Source organism: Sinohyriopsis cumingii, unplaced genomic scaffold (assembly GCF_028554795.1).
Source record: "Sinohyriopsis cumingii isolate HCF-2022 unplaced genomic scaffold, ASM2855479v2 utg000198l, whole genome shotgun sequence".
NCBI classification, from domain to species: Eukaryota; Metazoa; Mollusca; class Bivalvia; order Unionida; family Unionidae; genus Sinohyriopsis; species Sinohyriopsis cumingii.
This window is the reverse complement of record NW_028315875.1, coordinates 1,220,494-1,235,078: the sequence shown is the minus strand read 5'-3', so window position 1 is coordinate 1,235,078 and position 14,585 is coordinate 1,220,494. Positions and strand designations below refer to the sequence as shown.

Here is a 14,585-nt window from a genome sequence, read left to right as displayed (position 1 = left end):
TGTTAATTAATGTTGCAGGTTTCATTATACTGTTGGCAAATTGACTTTGCACCTTTTGCAGTTAACTTGGTTTTTCACAATTCTCCTTGAGGAAACAGTGAAAGTAGCTCCAAAAGCTTTTCATTGGTACCTTTTATTTCTTGGCTTTCTTTGGTCCTTGGAATACTGTGAGTGTACATATTTGTCCCTTTGGTCCCTGGAATTCTGTGAGTGTACATATGTGTCCCTTTGGTCCCTGGAATCCTGTGAATGTATGTATTGGTCCCATTGGTCCATGGAATCCTGTGAATATACATATTGGTCCCATTGGTCCATGGAGTCCTGTGAATATATGTATTGATCCTAGTTTTCTTTAGTAAGATGCTGACATATTGGTCTCTGGAATTCTGTGAATGTACGTATTGGTACCTTTGGTCCCTGGAATCCTGTGAATGTACATTTTGGTCCCTGGAATCCTGTGAGTGTACATATTAGACCCTTTGGTCCCTGGAATCCTGTGAGTGTACATATTAGTCCCATTGGTCATTGGAATCCTGTGAATGTACATATTGGTCCATTTGGTCCCTGGGATCCTGTGAATATATGTATTGATCCTAGTTTTCTTTAGTAAGATGCTGACTTTAAGGGAGGTTGTGGGTTCAAACCCTTGCCGAGTCATAACAGAGACTTATATAAATGAGTACTAATAGCTGCCTCACTTGGCACTCAGCATTAAGAGGTTAGTGTCAACACTGGTTGGCCTGGTATCAGGATAATGTGACTGGGTGAGACATGATGCTACATGTTTGTGGCGTATGATGTCCCATTGCTAGACATCACTATAAACTGCCACACTGCAGACATTGTAGCAATATGACTGGAAAATTGTCAAAGCTATGTTAAAAATCCAAATCACACACACACACTGACTTTAAATCATGGTTAATGTTCCAGCCTGTGACTTGACAGTACAAGTCTTGTTCACTGAAACCAATTAAGTAATGTTGAAATGTAATTTTAAATTTAATGACATCAAGTGTAGCCTATTTGTAGATCTCACACTAACTTAAAGCATAGCCTATTTGAGATTTTTGCTTCCACTTTATAATGTTGTGTATTGGAGCCATAAATGTGATCCATGTTATAACTCACAGAGCCATAAGCTTGGGGATCTTCTAACAAGGCTGTGTCCTGATACTTCACTAAACAGCCTGCTTTGGTGGATTTTCTAATAAGCTTGTGTTATGACACTTCACTAAACAGCCTGCTTAGAGGGATTTCCTAACAAGGTTGTATCCTGACAGTTCAGACTGCTCTGGTAGCCTAGTGGTTAGAGTGTCCACCTGAGATGCGGGAGGTCAAGGGTTCAAGTTCTTGCCAAGTCATACCAAAAGATTTATAAAAATGGTACTAACATCTGCCTCGCTAGGCGCTTAGCATTAAGAGGTTAGTGTTAGGACTGGTTGGCCTGGTGTCAGGATAATGTGACTGGGTGGGACATGATACTACATCTGTGGCATGATCCCCAGTGCTAGACATCACTATAAACTGATACACTGCAGACATTGTAGTGATATGACTGAAAAATTGTTAATACTATGTTAATGATAATCACACATACACACACTCATGACAATTCATTATAGCAAACCTGCTTAGAGGGATCTTCTAACAAAGGTGTACCCTGACATTTCAATAAACAGTCTGCTTAGGGGGATTTTATAACAAGGGTATGCCCTGACAGTTCATTAAACAGTTTGTTTAGGGGGATTTTATAACAAGGGTGTGCCCTGACAGTTCATTTAACAGTCTGCTATAAGGGATTTTCTAACAAAGGTGTGCCCTGACAGTTCATTAAACAGTCTGCTTAGGGGGATTTTATAACAAGGGTATGCCCTGACAGTTCATTAAACAGTTTGTTTAGGGGGATTTTATAACAAGGGTGTGCCCTGACAGTTCATTTAACAGTCTGCTATAAGGGATTTTCTAACAAAGGTGTGCCCTGACAGTTTATTAAACAGTCTGCTTAGGGGGATTTTCTAACAAGGGTGTGCCCTGACAGTTCATTAAACAGTCTGCTTAGGGGGATTTTATAACAAGGGTATGCCCTGACAGTTCATTAAACAGTTTGTTTAGGGGGATTTTCTAACAAGGGTGTGCCCTGACAGTTCATTTAACAGTCTGCTATAAGGGATTTTCTAACAAAGGTGTGCCCTGACAGTTCATTAAACAGTCTGCTTAGGGGGATTTTGTAACAAGGGTGTGCCCTGACAGTTCATTAAACAGTCTGCTTAGGGGGATTTTGTAACAAGGGTGTGCCCTGACAGTTCATTACACAGTCTGCTTAGGGGGATTTTCTAACAAGGGAGTGCCCTGACAGTTCATTAAACAGTCTGCTTAGGGGGATTTTCTAACAAAGGTGTGCCCTGACAGTTCATTAAACAGTCTGCTTAGGGGGATTTTATAACAAGGGTATGCCCTGACAGTTCATTAAACAGTTTGTTTAGGGGGATTTTATAACAAGGGTGTGCCCTGACAGTTCATTTAACAGTCTGCTATAAGGGATTTTCTAACAAAGGTGTGCCCTGACAGTTTATTAAACAGTCTGCTTAGGGGGATTTTCTAACAAGGGTGTGCCCTGACAGTTCATTAAACAGTCTGCTTAGGGGGATTTTATAACAAGGGTATGCCCTGACAGTTCATTAAACAGTTTGTTTAGGGGGATTTTCTAACAAGGGTGTGCCCTGACAGTTCATTTAACAGTCTGCTATAAGGGATTTTCTAACAAAGGTGTGCCCTGACAGTTCATTAAACAGTCTGCTTAGGGGGATTTTGTAACAAGGGTGTGCCCTGACAGTTCATTAAACAGTCTGCTTAGGGGGATTTTGTAACAAGGGTGTGCCCTGACAGTTCATTAAACAGTCTGCTTAGGGGGATTTTCTAACAAGGGTGTGCCCTGACAGTTCATTAAACAGTCTGCTTAGGGGGATTTTCTAACAAAGGTGTGCCCTGACAGTTCATTAAACAGTCTGCTTAGGGGGATTTTCTAACAAGGGTGTGCCCTGACAGTTCATTTACCACTCTGCTTAGGGGGATTTTGTATAAAGGGTGTGCCCTGACAGTTCATTAAACAGTCTGCTTAGGGGGATTTTCTAACAAGGGTGTGCCCTGACAGTTCATTAAACAGTCTGCTTAGGGGGATTTTGTAACAAGGGTGTGCCCTGACAGTTCATTAAACAGTCTGCTTAGGGGGATTTTCTAACAAGGGAGTGCCCTGACAGTTCATTAAACAGTCTGCTTAGGGGGATTTTCTAACAAGGGTGTGCCCTGACAGTTCATTAAACAGTCTGCTTAGGGGGATTTTCTAACAAGGGTGTGCCCTGACAGTTCATTAAACAGTCTGCTTAGGGGGATTTTGTAACAAGGGTGTGCCCTGACAGTTCATTAAACAGTCTGCTTAGGGGGATTTTCTAACAAGGGTGTGCCCTGACAGTTCATTAAACAGTCTGCTTAGGGGGATTTTCTAACAAGATGTGCCCTGACAGTTCATTAAACAGTCTGCTTAGGGGGATTTTCTAACAAGGGTGTGCCCTGACAGTTCATTTACCAGTCTGCTTAGGGGGATTTTGTATAAAGGGTGTGCCCTGACAGTTCATTTACCAGTCTGCTTAGGGGGATTTTCTAACAAGGGTGTGCCCTGACAGTTCATTAAACAGTCTGCTTAGGGGGATTTTCTAACAAGGGTGTGCCCTGACAGTTCATTAAACAGTCTGCTTAGGGGGATTTTCTAACAAGGGTGTGCCCTGACAGTTAATTAAACAGTCTGCTTAAGGGGAATTTCTAACAAGGGTGTGCCCTGACAGTTCATTTACCAGTCTGCTTAGGGGGATTTTCTAACAAGGGTGTGCCCTAACAGTTCATTAAACAGTCTGCTTAGGGGGATTTTCTAACAAGGGTGTGCCCTGACAGTTCATTAAACAGTCTGCTTAGGGGGATTTTCTAACAAGGGTGTGCCCTGACAGTTCATTTACCAGTCTGCTTAGGGGGATTTTGTATAAAGGGTGTGCCCTAACAGTTCATTAAACAGTCTGCTTAGGGGGATTTTCTATAAAGGTTGTGTCATGATAGTTCATTACAGCAGCAATGCTGAGAAGCAACTGTGTATGTAGAAACCTGGCAAAATGCACAATATATGCTGGTTAGTTTATATAAGAAATGGGTTTCAGAAGAAATATTGAAAATTGAATGACTTCACATTAATTTCAGTAGCTTTTACACATTGTTTCTGGGTGTATTGTTATGTGATAGAGAAAGCTTTCACCCATTGCCAAAATTACATAGAGTTGTTTGAGTTTTCATTGAAATCTGTACCACCTTATTTTTTCTTTTCTTTCAGGAGTAAAGTTTTGTTGATCATCATCAAGGCTTCTGTGTGATATAATGCCAGCACAAGGAAAAAGTGTGCTTCCTCCACCACCTGGAGGTCGTAGAGCACCACCTCCCCCAGTATGTAGCTCTAGTTTCTAATTCATGTGCCTTCTGAAGTTGTTTGGATAATTTCTGGGATGTAATCCACTGATCTGTCCATATGTTTGTACTAGTGTAATGCCCCTATATTATTCTGTACTAGTGTAATGCTCCTGCATTTTTTGTACTAGTGTTATGCTCCTACATTGCTTTGTACTAGTGTAATGCTTCTACATTGCTTTGTACTAGTGTAATGCTCCTACACTGCTTTGTACTAGCATAATGCTCCTACATTGCTTTGTACTAGTGTAATAGTCCTACATTGTTCTGTACTAGTGTCATGCCTCTACATTGCTTTGTACTAGCATAATGTTCCTACATTGCTTTGTACTAGCATAATGCTCCTACATTGCTTTGTACTAGTGTAATGCTCCTACATTGCTTTGTACTAGCATAATGCTCCTACATTGCTTTGTACTAGTGTAATGCTCCTACATTGCTTTGTACTAGTGTAATGCTCCTACATTGCTTTGTACTAGTGTAATGCTCCTACATTGCTTTGTACTAGCATAATGCTCCTACATTGCTTTGTACTAGTGTAATAGTCCTACATTGTTCTGTACTAGTGTCATGCCTCTACATTGCTTTGCACTAGTGTAATGCCTCTACATTGTTATGTACTAGTGTAATGCTCCTACATTGTTTGTACTAGTGTAGTACTCCACCATTGCTATGTTCTAGTGTTTTGCTCCTACATTGCTCTGTACTAGTGTCATGCCTTTACATTGCTTTGCACTGGTGTATTGCCTCTACATTGTTGTGTACTAGTGTAATGCTCCTACATCGTACTAGTGTAGTACTCCATCATTGCTATGTTCTAGTGTTTTGCTCCTACATTGCTCTGTACTAGTGACATGCCTCTACATTGCTTTGTAGTAGTGTAATCCTCTGCATTGTTCTGTACTAGTGTAATGCCTTTATATCATTCTGTACTAGTGTGATGCTCCTACATTGGTCTGTACCAGTGTAATGCCCCTACATTGGTCTGTACCAGTGTAATGCCCCTACATTGGTCTGTACCAGTGTAATGGTCCTACATTGGTTTGTATTAGTGTAATGCTCCTACCGGTACATTGTTCTGCACTAGTGTAATGCTCCTGCATTGCTTTGTACTAATGTAGTGCTCCTACATTTTATTTTGATACAGGTCACTTATTTTTGATGTAACATGCTTTTGAGGCCACAAAAAAAAAAGAAACTCCTGCAGTACTTGTGCAAGTTCAGCTTTGCAATGAGCATCATGTCTGAATTCCAGACCAATACATATCCATGGATTTTTCTGCTATGGTTCACAGCATTGGGTATTTTTATGTGTAAAAATTCAGATTTGGAAATTTACAATTATTATTTTTAAATTGTTTATTTGCAAAGTTTACAAAGAAAAGACTCATGAACTTTTGATATTTCACTAGCCTACCATTGATTTTTTAGATCTATAACTACTTGGGATGAACAGGTAAGGAAATTTATTCCAGGTACTCAAGGATGCAATCCCACCTGATAACTTTTTACTGGGGCAGGTTTCTCCACTCCAATTCTCTCTTGTTTAAAAACCTCCTCTCTCACCCCCCATCTTTGTCAACTGGTAAAATAACATTTTTGTTTTTATTTTATTACTGCTTGGGTGTGTGTTTGTGTGTGTGTGTGACCAGCCTGGCAATATCAAATTTTTATCTTTGGGACAGTGTAAAACCTGCCTATTTCCAGGTGGCCAGGCCGTCGACGTGTCCATCCCTATTTATAGTGATTTTGTGGCCAAATTGCTTGATATTTTTTATAAAGGTTCTGGTTGTGGCTACTTTGCACTCAGTTTTATGGAGAATGGAAAGTTCTTAGCATTGTGAATAGGGTTAAGTATCTGCCCCAAAACAGGTACAGGAAAATCCCTAATATTATGCTAGATATTGTGTCATTTACTTTGTCTCATGATGTTTACGGTGCCCTTGATTTCTAGACAAGGCGCAGGACTGTTACCTACATGTATACATGGATGTTTTTGTTATAAGTTTGGTCTTAAACTAAGTAACGGAAAAGAGTGAAAACGTTTTAAAAAATTTCAGTCTCATACAAGCACATGCAAATCTCGATGTAGCACATCTTTTAGGAATCAAGTTTCTGATAAGACTTATCTGTATTCCTTATTTCTTCCTATGTGCACTTATTGCAAGAAGAAAAGGCATATTATTTGTGAATGCTACAGATTTAAAAAAATAAGCAACAGAATCAAGACAGAGCTATTCCAAATGCTCTTATTTCTAAGAGGTCATGGTCATGGTCATGTATTGAAAGCAATAAATGTGTTGTGTGCAACAAACCAGTCTGATTTTGTTTTGGAGGATCTCAACCATTCATATCAAAAGGTTCTATATCACCTATTAGTGGTTCTGTCAATCCTACCCCTATTAAAATTGTAAGTGACACAAGATCTTCTCATAGTCTTTTATTATCAGGTATTTTTCTTTTTCTGAGAAGTCTCCTTCCAATGAAAGTGTTCTTATTCAGGGAGTAAAATGTGGCTTTGTTAATGTTCCTCTCCATTGTGTAAATTTGTCACCAGACCCATGACAGATGGATCATTGTCTCTTTACCCACCAGGGGTATTCATTACTTGGCAGTGACCTAGCTGGATATAAGGTTGTGGTTAATACACTTATAACAGACAAGCCTTGTTTGGATCAGAAAGTTGATCCTGTGGAAAAAGAAATCCCTGATTTATACCCAGCATATGCAGTTACTAGAGCTATGGCAAAGAAAGCTTTTGAGAATGATGTTGCTCAGGAAATTACTACTTTAACTGACACATTTGTTGGTCAGGCTTTTGAAGAGGTTAATTTTATTCATGGTATGGATCATTTAAAATGTGTTGATCACAGTGATCCTCTTTTTGCTACCCATTCTTTTTATTCTAATCAGGATGACAAATGACAATCATTCATTGTTGAACAGGAAGAAGATCCCAAGATCTCCTGTTTGTTTAAGAGGGCTGTTAGTGAAACTGAATCCAAAGAAATACCTGTTTGTTATTTTTTTTAAAATGGGGTCCTTATGAGGAAATGGAGACCACCTGAGGTACCTGTTGTGACAAGTGGTCAGTTGTGACAAGTGGTCAGTGAGCTCTCAGACAGTGAATTCAGAGAAGGACATTTTTGTATTATATTATGGTGGTGCATCAAAAGACTATAAGCACAATTCCACTCTACAGGCCACTCACATATTAGCAAATTCAGTATTGCAACTTATTTTGAATACCACTGGAATTCAGCTGGAAATTTGTGAATATTTGGGATTTAATTCACAATGCCGTAAGACATTTTACAATTTTCACTTAGTATTCTAGAGAAATAAAATATTTGTTGAATTTTGAAGGAAAAAAAATGTTGGTTTTAGCTCTTTCCTGCTACTTAGTTTAAGATGATATAGTTTTAATGCAAGGAAGAAAATGTGAGGATTGTTATGGTTGGGGTGGGGTGCTCCCAATATTTTTTTAAAAACTATTATAAAAGTCCCACCCAGGCTTGATATTGGGAAGTGAAATTAGTGACAGATAGATGTAAAGCTCTTAATAACAATTCAATAATCAAATGATTAAAATTCCCAATTACTCTCCTTCCACTTGTCCCTTTAATAGCCTATTGCATCACTTGATTAGCAGTGTGAGATGGATTTCCGCCTGTCCGTGTATTCTACTCATCTATGGTATTCTTCTCACTCCTGTTTCTCCCACTTCCTTCTCCTCTTCCTTAACTTCTCTATACTTCTCCTCCAGACTCCTTTTCCTCCTCCTCCTCCTCCACCTTCTCTCCACTGACTAGACTACCATCAACTTCGACAGTTTCAGCTAGTCTCACTTACGTCTCCAACTCTTGAAGACTCAGGACTCAATCGAACCCAAAGTTCTGTGTTCCCTAAAAGCTTCCTGTGAAAACAAAAAGACAGTACAATCTTTTTCCTTAGCCCTCTCATCTCACACTACACACAGCCTATCATCAGATAACGGCTATTAAATTTCTTTGGTCACACACTCATTCACATCGAGATACCCATATGTTCTTGTATGGTATAACAAACGTCATAATACAGCGCGGTATCAATTACTTCTTATACATACATCAATAAATTGCCTCACATCAATACATATTCTTAATCCCATTATACTAAACAATATCACAATGATCAGACACATTTCTTTACCTCACACTCATACAAAGTATTGAAATATTTTAATATCCATGCTCTGATGTATACATACATACATAGTAACTAATCTCACATACTTCAACCGTTCCGAATTCACAATTCAAGCATGTGTAAATTCTAACATAACACATTAATAGATGCACTGGTTTGCTACAAAGTAACCTAATAGCGAATCACAAAATTAATTCTGACCGCAAGCTAACAATCTCCATAATACTCTATGTAATACTCAAGCCCTTTTCTAAAATACGCATGTAAATGAAACATTACAAAGGTAATTCTACATACTAAACGATGCTAGTAATTAAGTGTACATACTACAAATAATTACAATTATGATGCTGTAATTTTCTGCAAAAATTGAGCAAATAACTTAAGCTTTGTCTTTCCTTGGAATCTGCCTCTTAGTTTTACCGCCAAATTACGAGTGGCTTTCTCTGAGTAAACCTTATTGATCTGCAATCTCTCTTGGTGAGTACATATTTTTCTCTTACAAGTTGGAAGGTATCATTTGCATCATATTGTAATAATGCCCTCTATCTCATTTTTTGATTGGATATCACTGTGGACCAATCCAGTCAAACTTAGTGGACAGTGTCCCTTTCGTTGTCTGTCAATGGGGTTATGTATAAGAACACGCCTTGTTCACCTCACGGGCTTCACTCTGATCTTAGGTCTAAGCTTTAACGCATAGGTGTGATAACTACAAGCCTTTGTTTAGATGGCACGATTGATCGCTTTTGCCGATTCAAGATTCCGTTCTCTGGTGTGTCACAGTATCATTGCGTAAGAGTTTAGCCCTGGCCCCGAGGCATTCTTTAGACATCAAACACATGGCCGTCGTAATATTCTCAAAACAGGTAGATTATAGCTTATACATGACTTTATACCAGTGGTCTAGCAAACGTGACAGAAAATATGACTTGTAAGTTAGATAAAAATGATATGATAAAAAAATCTGATTGGTCGACTAATGAGTAAAAGATCATTTTGCTGTTTTTTTTCTACTAAATCTCACTCAGGAAATATGGAAAATCATATACTGTATATTATATTTATTATATGCTCATTTTTTTCCCCGTTAACTTTACATTGACAGAATCGTTCAATATTCCCCGATACTGAACGCACACGACAATACACATATAGCATTCACGTGAATGAAGGAACTATTTTCTTTTGTAAATAAACAATGGACTCAGACGCCAGCACTTTTGATTTGTAAACAAATCATGTACACTCGTGTAAGAGGCTCTTTACGTTGTGGTTGTTTAAATTTTGTTTCTGAATTAACTAAAACATGTTTCTTGGATTGCAAAAAAAAATACCCAGCTGTCTTGACATTTTGCGTTGATACAATGTTACGGATTTAGGCTAGCTACCTTATAAAAATGACGGATTATGTCCTTACAAATAACAAGGCATATACTGTTTTCTTTTGCTGGTGATAAAAATGGCAAAATAAAACATACTTACAGTTTTACATCCTGAATTTCCTCAAAATGTTTTTTCTTGATTCTGCAAATCTGAATTACATGAGCCATGTCATAGGTTTTCAATCTGGATTACACATTTCGAAAGTGTGCTGTAATTTCGATGATAAGTGCAAATGCATCCTCCTTACTGCACTCAAAATGAAATACACATTCAATTCCATAGCGTCTTTTTGAAAATTGCAATTGAAAGACTTCATATTTTTCCCACGTTATGATTTCAAACATTCAATGACAGAAACAGAAACACATTTGCAGATGTAAACACGCTTCTCTCGCGCCACTTCAATCCGATATATTTCATGTGTAATTTGCACAGATGAATCCAGTCCAAAATCACAAACTTTCGTCGAATCGAAACAAAATACCAAAATATATTCACTCCGGATCAATGTAAAAGTCGCTGCAATGCCCATTCATTCACAATATGACTGCAAATTTTAATTTTAACTGGACACGCCATTTTCTTTCGAAAGTTCTGTCGACCACGCGACTAAGTTCAAATTTATCTGGGCGGAGCTATGTGCGCATTAATAATGATGTCATTTTTTAATGTCAAATCTGCGCTTGTGTATTTAGTTTGGAATACAGCATTCATTCATTTATGTTGTTTCTTGTAGTGTATTTTGTTTATATAATTAAACCTTAGGTAGAATAAATAAATGAGCATATAATAAAAAGGTTACTGCATTTGTATGGGAAAATATGAACTCATTTTGTCAGAAGGATATACTGCACTCACAAGTTCGTGCAGTATTCATTCCGAAAACTTGTTCCTATTTTCCCATACAAATGCAGTAACCTATAAATATTATTATTAAAATCATATACTATATATTATATATATTATTAAAATCATATGCTGTATATTATATATATATATATTATTATGAAGACTTTAAATTTTCCATCTTTACTTAGCACTTATTCTTATAAAAAAATAAATGGGCAAAATAAAAGAGCAAAATGCATTTTTTTAAATAACTGACCAGTTTAAATACATGTGGACAGAGCTGTGTTTCTCAATGGAACTCTTATATTGCAAATCAACATTGGTTGTTAATAGTAAGAAACAAACTTTGTACACAAGGTCTGAAGTTAATAAATGGCAGTGATAAATATTTGATAAAGAAATTGCTGTATGTATTTGATAATTAAATAATAATAATAATAATAATGAGGACTTTGTATAGCGCCTAATCTTTAGAAGCTCTAAGCGCTTTACAACATTAGACAACACATATATAAGATAAAAAACATGTAATAATATTATTACAAAAACAAACACCATGAAATTAGAAAAACAGTAAAAAATAAAAAACATGCTGCGAATATTTAAGGTAGGAAACATTATTAGGTCTTTAAGTTTGTTCTTGCAGTCGAAATAAGTGAGTTTTGAGAGCCCTCTTGAATGTGATCACTGTGTCTTTGTGTCTAAGTTCAGTGGGCAATTCATTCCACGTTGCTGGGCCTTGGTATGCAAAAGAACGCTGTCCATATGACTTTGTTTTCATGATGTATTTCTTTGTACAAATACTTGAATTAGCCATTGTGTTCAACCAAGTTTCTCCCTTTCTCATTTCTGTACCTCACAGAGCTCCCCACTCCATTCTGCTACCAATTCCCCCTTTTTTGACCCAAATCCTTGTGGGATGTATGTCTTCTGTTTCACGACATGTACATCTATGATCTGTGTAAACTGGGTTTTTTTTTACAGGGTTTTTGCTCAACAAGGATGGAAAACAATATAAATAGGTACATAAATTGATGAACAATTCCAGTTTACATTGGAAATTGATGAAGAAACAGTCTGAATGTCACAAGTGATTTTTAAGAACTTGAAATCATCTGGCCTCTGTTCATGCAGGTTCACAAGTGATTGTGAGTCCATTGTTATGTACACATGATATTTCAAGTGTAAGTAACACTGATTTTGGGTTGAGGATGATTTCGTAACAGTAATTATGGTTGTCACTTGCTATTGGTACAATTAAAACTTATCTGTTAAGGAGATATGGTCAAGATTGTTTCAATTATTACATCCGCATCAGATTTTGAAATGCAGATTGCATTCTTATCAGCTGGATCCTTTCTGAAAAGTACTTGTATTATCAGCTTAAGTACCAACATCCTGTTTATTTCAGTGTAGATGGAATAAATGTAACATGTACAAAACATCACAGTAGTGTCATTCGTTATATTTGGAGGCTGGAAGTGAGAAAATTGCCTTGTGTTACAAAGTGTTTGTGATAAAACTTACATAGATATGATTCATAAAAAAGACTACATTTTTGGTTTTATAGTATCTTTTGCAAACATTTATATTAAATCTGTGATGTTTAGTACCAGAGTAATTTCTATCATTGATGACTGTTGCCACAAATATAACTTCTAATGGCTTGACCACAGAGTATTGTGGCTGACTGTGAGTTTGTGTGTGTGTCATTTGGATATTTAATGTAGCTTTTAAAAAATTTCAGTTATATCTCTATGATGTTTGCAGTGTGGCAGTTTAAAGTGATGTCTAGCACTTAGGCATCATGCCACAGACATGTAGCATCATGTCCCACCCAGTCACATTATCCTGACACAAGGCCGACCACTCCTAACACTAACCTCTTAATGCTGAGCACCAGTAGGAGGCAACTGCTAGCACCATTTTTATAAGTCATGGTATGAATCGGCCAGGGTTCGATCCCATGACCTGCATCCAAGGTGGACGTTCTAACTGCCTTGGCCACCAGAGCAGTCTCTGTCTGACTGACCATTCAGCATAATATTGTAGTCCCCATGGTGTCTTGTTATGCCCATTTTCTTTACGTGTTTTCCTGCTACATGCATAAAAGTAGTACACATACATATTATATGTAAATGTGATAAGGTTGAAAATATAATAGAGCAAGTCGGTTTAATGTCATAATACTTCTGAAACAAATGTGTAAATGGTAATGATTCATTGGAAAGAATAACAATGGATTATTTAGCAATGACTCAGACTCAGAATCTATTCTAGAACTAAAATTTACTAGGGGAATTTCCTTCTCCGTGTGAAAAGAAATGGGGAATACCTCCTTCATATGAAGAAAAAGGGGGACGTTTTTTAATATCGAAGGGAAGAAATAAAGGCAGGGCTTGATAATGTGTCATTTTTGTGTCATGTTTAGCTGATTTTTGTCACATTCAACTGATTTTTGTGCATTCAACTGACTTTTGTTTCACATTCAATTGATTTTGTGTCACATTCAACTGTTTCTTGTGCATTCAGCTGATTTTTGTGCTGGATCTTTAATTAGAATCCCACAATGTCAGATGCTTGAATGACTGCTCTGGTGGCCTAGTGGTTAGACATTGTAGCGATATGACTGAAAAATTGTTAAAGCTACGTTAAAAATCCAAATCACACACACATGTGCACATGCTTGAATAGACCCTGCAAGCCTTAGAGAGATGATTTAATGAGATGGGGGTGTTTTCGTTGCCATGTAGGAAAATAATCCCTGCTATGGACAGAAATTAAGAATTATGGCCATTAAAACTGAAACAAGAGTGAGAAAAATATTCTGATATTTTTTGTTTCAAGTTGATTATTCATTTGGACGGTCATTTAATGTGTTAAAAAATCTTTAATCACAAGGAAAATGACATTTCCTTAAATCTCCAACCAATTAATTACTCCAGTTTTCATATTTAAGGGACATTTTTAAAAAGTTTTGAACATTTATTAATACATATTTTTTTTGTTTCTTTGAACCTGTAAAATAAATTATAATGCTGAATGATTGACAAAACAGTGTTCTGTAAAATGATATATGGCTACACATGCAGTATGGACGACTTGAGCAGATATTTGTATCTTATGCAACGTGTATCAATGGCTGCATGACACAAAAATGTTGGAGAAGGAGAACAGATCTGCTAATGTGTTAAGCATGCTGTAATATCCAAGGGCCTGTACTCAGGGTACTCTCTGACTTCTATCAAGGTCAATTTCTCTGCCATATCCTACAATTTTGAGCTTGGTTGATCATTTGTAAAACCATGGAAGATGACCCACATTCTGGTAGACTGTTTGTGATTGGTGAGCTTAAAGTAGCTCCAGTGAAGAAGGCATTTGATACAAGTTAGAATAGGTAATGGGTTATGATCAGGTCAACAAAGCCTTTATGTATTAGCCAATCATAGTTTTGATAAATCTATGAAGTGTTGTCAAACATTAATTCTGTCAAAAGTTGTGGTCAATCCCACAAACCATTACTAATTGCCATCTTTGATTATCTTAACTCCAGTATAAATCTGATACTTACCTTTCCTTTAATTTCTTAAAAGTAAGCATTTTTTATTAATAAGATGTACATGTACCAGCTGACCTGACTTTCGAGCAGTATCATA

General features: G+C 37.1%; 1 protein-coding gene across 12 annotated transcripts in view; it reads left to right on the top strand.

Annotated features, from left to right (window-relative positions):
- Positions 1-14,585, top strand: part of LOC149774564 (uncharacterized) — a 156,053-nt gene that overhangs the window by 13,375 nt on the left and 128,093 nt on the right. For all 12 annotated transcript variants that reach the window (XM_089945086.1, XM_089945085.1, XM_089945084.1 and 9 more), the window contains exon 2: positions 4,376-4,485. In XM_089945086.1, coding sequence (XP_089801212.1) covers positions 4,420-4,485 — 66 coding nt within the window. In that variant the 5' untranslated portion in view covers positions 4,376-4,419. The remainder of the gene's footprint in view (positions 1-4,375; positions 4,486-14,585) is intronic.